Below are 4912 nucleotides of genomic sequence, written 5' to 3'. Positions count from 1 at the left end.
ACACACACACACACAGTTTATATAGGTATTTCTTAGTGATTTAATTTTTATTTTTATTTTTTATTTTTTGGCTTCACTGCTTTCTCTCTTAATATATGGACCTACTGCAAATCACATAATGTTGATGACCCTGCAACTGACCTATGCCATATGACATACCATCAGTCTTAAAATTCTGTTGGGAGGTAATATAGCACGAACATACAGACATTTTTTTTTAATGAAAAGTGCTAATTTATGTACTTTAATACTTAAATGGAGATGTCTTCCAGACATGCTGAGATCTGAGCAGAAAAAAGAGGATCTGAGGGAGGGAAGGAGAGGATGAGTTGAGTGTCATCTGCATACTCTAGCAGTGGCATAAGAACACACGTGAGGATACGTCCTCACCAAGAGATTGAGTATAGAGTGAGAACAGAAGCGGACCAAGTACTGAGCCTTGTGGGACACCAGTGGAGAGCCTGCAGGGAGCAGATGTGGCTCCCCTCCACGTCACCTGGTATGAGTGACCTTCCAGGTGAATTCCGAGACTCATGAGGGTGGACAAGAGAGTCTTGTGGTTGACTGTGTCAAACGCTGCTGAAAGCTCAAGGAGGATGAGGCATATATTGAGCAGTGGTTGGTTATGGCTCAACGGCAGGATGAAAAAAGGAATCATGAAAGCTAGTGTGTTGATTCAAGCCAAACTTGACATATTACATATTTTAAACTATTACATCATTCACAATCGATGCAAGTTTCTCATGTATACGCCAACCTGTGGCACAACATGCTCAAATTTCATTGGACAATGTGGAGCAGCACTGTAATTTCCCAGTCTAATTCATAAATCAGTCGAAAACTACATATTTGGTCTGTTTACATATTCGGTTCTTTTAGCTGAAATGGCTAAAAGAAAAAAAAAGATGACAAGTATCATTCATTCCAGTCCGAACGGACGGACAAATCTGCATCTGTGCTTTAATGGTAACAAGTGTCCAATTTCAGTACTGCGTGTTGTACTGTGTTGACTTACCATGTGATGAAATGATCATAGTTGGTTAAATGACGTCCAACAGGCTGTTAGGTGAAGAACATGCCTTTATTACAGTAGCACTTTTTTATAATTCTGCAATAATAGTAAAGATAATAACGAGGAGACATATATAAAAACATCACAAATATATGTTAACTTTTCTCTGGTTCTTTAAAGAAAAAAAAATCATTTTTTGGCTTTTAGGTAGAAGTGAAGGTCTGGCAGTTGTTTTCAATCTTCTCATCGTAAAAGGTGTCAAAGTCTCCAGCAGTCAGGGAGGACGGAGCAGAACTGGTGGGTTGTGTAGTGAAGAAAAGATGTTGTGGAGCTATAGCGAAGCTCTTGTGCAGATGTTTTTAGAAGGCAGTCTTAGCAGAAGAATCTTTACTTTCACTGAAGTACAGGATTTTTTCCATCACTGGTAAACACTTTATTTCACTGAAGAACATCCAAAATGAGATGATCTATAGAAGAGAGATTATCCAACACTCTGTCATGTAGAAACTGTGTAAGTGCCCCTACTCTGGAAACAATATAAATCAATCATACGGATGTTTTATCATCATGTGTGTCCTGATTTGGTGGCACAACATGTGTGAAATTAGAATTACTGTCCGATTCGGGAGCGAGGATTACTGCGTAGATTGGACGTTACTTATTATAACTTTCTTGTACAGTTGAGTATGTAACATTGTGTCCCATGGAATAATTGAAAGCTCCAGCATCTGGAAATTGTTTTGGTTCTCTGTGGTTCTCAACGGCATCGCTGTGGAATCTCACACTACAGTACACATGATTGGTTGATAAAGAGGTACTAAGGTGTGGTTCTTGCATCTGATTGGATGCTGTGGTGTATATTGTCTTCAATGCTGGAGAAGGATTCGGACCGGACATTCTGTCTGAGGTTTCTGAGGCATTTTCTTCTGCAGGGTCGCTGCGCTGTGTCTTCTCATAGAGGTGGACATCCTGAAATTATACAGAGGTAAAAAACAAAAAACAAAACTGTGTCTGTGTCTTTTTTAACGTGATTTAATAAAGTGAAAAAATATAAACAAACCATGTCCTCTGTTGAATTGGGCAATGTTGTGTCTGAGAGAAAGAGAGAGAGAGAGAGAGAGAGAGAGAGAGAGAGAGAGAGAGAGAGATGCAAAATTACCTTGATTTAATTATTAAATTATTATTTAAAATGATGTATGTTACGAAGATGATTATTCTGTACCTGCACTGCCTTTAATTGCTCTGCATATGAAGACACAGAAAATGAACACCACCACCAGCAGTACTGAACCAAAAGCCCCTCCAACAAAGATAAAGATCCCTGTATATATATATATATATATATATATATATATATATATATATATATATATATATATATATAAACAGATAGCAAACACTATGTCAGGTATTGAAGTATTTGTATTTGATTTGAAGTATTTGATCACATAAGAGCTGAATAACGACTGGATGCATTTCTGCTCCTCGTCTGATTGAGGATGTGTAGTATAGAGACGCTTATAGGGTCAGGATCAGACACAGATCTTTACAAGCAACGTGTCATAACAAAATATCTTCAGTACAGCCAAGTCAGGCTTTTTCTGTGGTTATATTTAACACATTTTTTTTTTTGCTCCTGACCTGAAAGTGAAATAGACACCGTGGGCTGAGATGAACTTCCTGTGCTGTCTGATGCATTTCCTTGTCTGCTCGTCACTGTTGAAATGGGCCTTTCTGTTCATAACCCACACACACACACACACACACACACACACACACACACACACACACACATACACCCACACACACACACACACACACACACACACACACACACACACACACACACACACACACACACACATACACCCACAGACACCCACACACACACATACACATACACCCACACACACCCACACACACACACATACACACACTTCGACATCAGATCTCCACTAACCCTAACACACGCGTACACATTGTAGATCAGCATCTTTCTAGCGTTGTGAGGTTTGTTTGTTTTTTTAGATTAAAACGTATTTGCATGGTTCCTCTCATAGGATAGGGTGTGTTTATGCACTAGCTTTGACATTACACATTCACACAAGTGCAATGTCTCACACCGCAGACATTACGCCGTTGGTGTTGTTACTGTTATAGCCGCTGTGACTTCTCTTTAACTGTGCTTTATCTTGCCACATGGTAGAGAAAGCCCCAGTGCACGACTAGTTTACGATAGCATTTTTCTCCCAGAGTCCACTGAAGCTCAAATTCATACCTCCAGTGATTTCTTAAATTCTTTTATTTTCACTAACGAATGAAACGGCGTCCTTTTATCCATTTATAGTTACATTTAATTATGTGGAACGTCTGTGAACCGAGTCCTCGTTTATCAAACTGCAGGTAAAAATTTGTTGCCTCAGTGACCGCTGTTAAAAAAAAAAGCTTCAGAAAACTTTATGAATGTAACAAGGCCCTGAAAAGTTAAGTAGTGCTAAAAAATGAATAAAAATCCTGCTTTTGACTGATGAAATCGCTTTGACTGATGAAAGAACGAAGACATTTGTACATGTGTATATAGAAAATATAGAGAGAGCAGGTTCACTTACCTTCAGTAGTGAATCTGGAGTCTGTGGTCAAAAATGTAGGAAAATGTTGTTTACCACACAATCACAATGATTAAAAAAAAAAATGTAGATAATTAACATCAAAATATAGAAATTTAACACATACCTTTTCTCACAGTCAGATGGACGACAGTAAACAGGTCTTGTTCTGTAATGTTGACTACACAGCCATACTTTCCATGATCCCCTAAGCTCAGGTTATTGATGTTCACCACAAACATGCTTTTCTCAGTGTCGTCAAACAGAGAGAGTCTTCCTTCAAACGTCCAGGGATTCCGACTGTCAGATTTTATAAGAGTCTTGCAGTCTTCATAAATTCCTTTACAGAAATATTTAGGATAAGGTTGATATGATGCAGTGTAATGACACTTGATGACTGCAGCACCGTCTTCGATTCCTACCTCATGGACCTCATCGTTCAGCATGGCACCCATGACTGACACTACGAATAAGAAAACAGTCCTTTTTTCATTTGTTTACATAATTTAAATAAATAAATAAATAAATAAATAAATAAATAAATGAAATGTATGATAACCATTTATAATATGCACATGTTTTATACTAGGTAATCTGCCCTTTTATAATGAATAAATAAATAAATAAACAGCAACTCATTATCTTATGTAAATATGCTGTGCCAGTTTCTTTTGTGTTATATTGTTGTTTCAGTCAGTTATGTAAGTCAGACGAAGTGCCAATCTAAACGTCTACTGAAGATTGTTTTTCTTTCTTTGTTTATTTTATTTTATTTTATTTTTTTTAATGAAACAGCTAGGCTTACCAGTCAGCAGGATGAAAGAGGTGCTAAAACATTTCTTCTTCATCTCCATGGAGCACAAATGAAACTCAAGGCTCCTCAAATGTGTTTAAGATCGAGTGAAAGCTGTTTGACAGTTCCTCTCACTGCAGTGTATCTCTCTCTCTCTCTCTCTCTCTCTCTCTCTCTCTCTCTCTCTCTCTCTCTCTCTCTCTCTCTCTCTCTCTCTCTCTCTCTCTCTCTCTCTCTCTCTCTCTCTCTCTCTCTCTCTCTCTCTCCTCTGTGTGTGTGGTAGGATGTGGTGTTGAGTCACTGTTGCCTCTCATACCCTCCCTACCACACTTTATGTCTCTCTCTCTTTCTCTCTCTCTCTCTCTCTCTCTCTGTGGTTGAGGCTCATGGTTACTGATCGGAAGGTCAGGAGTTCAGCAGGGCTCTTTACCCTCTCTGCTCTGGGCGGGGGGGGCTGTATCATGGTTGACCCTGCACTCTGACCCCACCTTCCTGACATGC

At 38.8% G+C, this 4912-nt stretch overlaps 1 protein-coding gene across 1 annotated transcript; it reads right to left on the bottom strand.

The window, feature by feature from the left end:
* Positions 1 to 1067: 1067 nt before the first annotated feature.
* On the bottom strand, positions 1068 to 4584 carry LOC108258815 (CMRF35-like molecule 7). Its single transcript, XM_017457760.3, has 7 exons — positions 4424 to 4584; positions 3746 to 4081; positions 3622 to 3642; positions 2654 to 2746; positions 2235 to 2254; positions 2073 to 2104; positions 1068 to 1981 (listed from the first exon to the last, which is right to left on the bottom strand). Exons 1-7 carry the CDS (start codon positions 4470 to 4472, stop codon positions 1879 to 1881), a joined length of 654 nt encoding a protein of 217 aa, XP_017313249.1. The 5' UTR covers positions 4473 to 4584; the 3' UTR covers positions 1068 to 1878.
* Between the last annotated feature and the right edge of the window lie 328 nt (positions 4585 to 4912).

Source organism: Ictalurus punctatus, chromosome 26 (genome assembly GCF_001660625.3).
Source record: "Ictalurus punctatus breed USDA103 chromosome 26, Coco_2.0, whole genome shotgun sequence".
Lineage (NCBI taxonomy): Eukaryota > Metazoa > Chordata > Actinopteri > Siluriformes > Ictaluridae > Ictalurus > Ictalurus punctatus.
This window is presented reverse-complemented; position numbering and strand designations above follow the sequence as displayed.

What these genes read in the sequence shown, in the direction of transcription:
- LOC108258815 (XM_017457760.3), bottom strand. Translation starts at nt 4,472, where the DNA reads ATGGAGATGAAGAAGAAATGTTTTAGCACCTCTTTCATCCTGCTGACT. An exon ending in CTCTTTCATCCTGCTGACTG is followed by an intron (nt 4,082 to 4,423) that starts GTAAGCCTAGCT and finishes TCTTATTCGTAG; the next exon opens with TGTCAGTCATGGGTGCCATG. An exon ending in CCATCTGACTGTGAGAAAAG is followed by an intron (nt 3,643 to 3,745) that starts GTATGTGTTAAA and finishes TTTTGACCACAG; the next exon opens with ACTCCAGATTCACTACTGAA.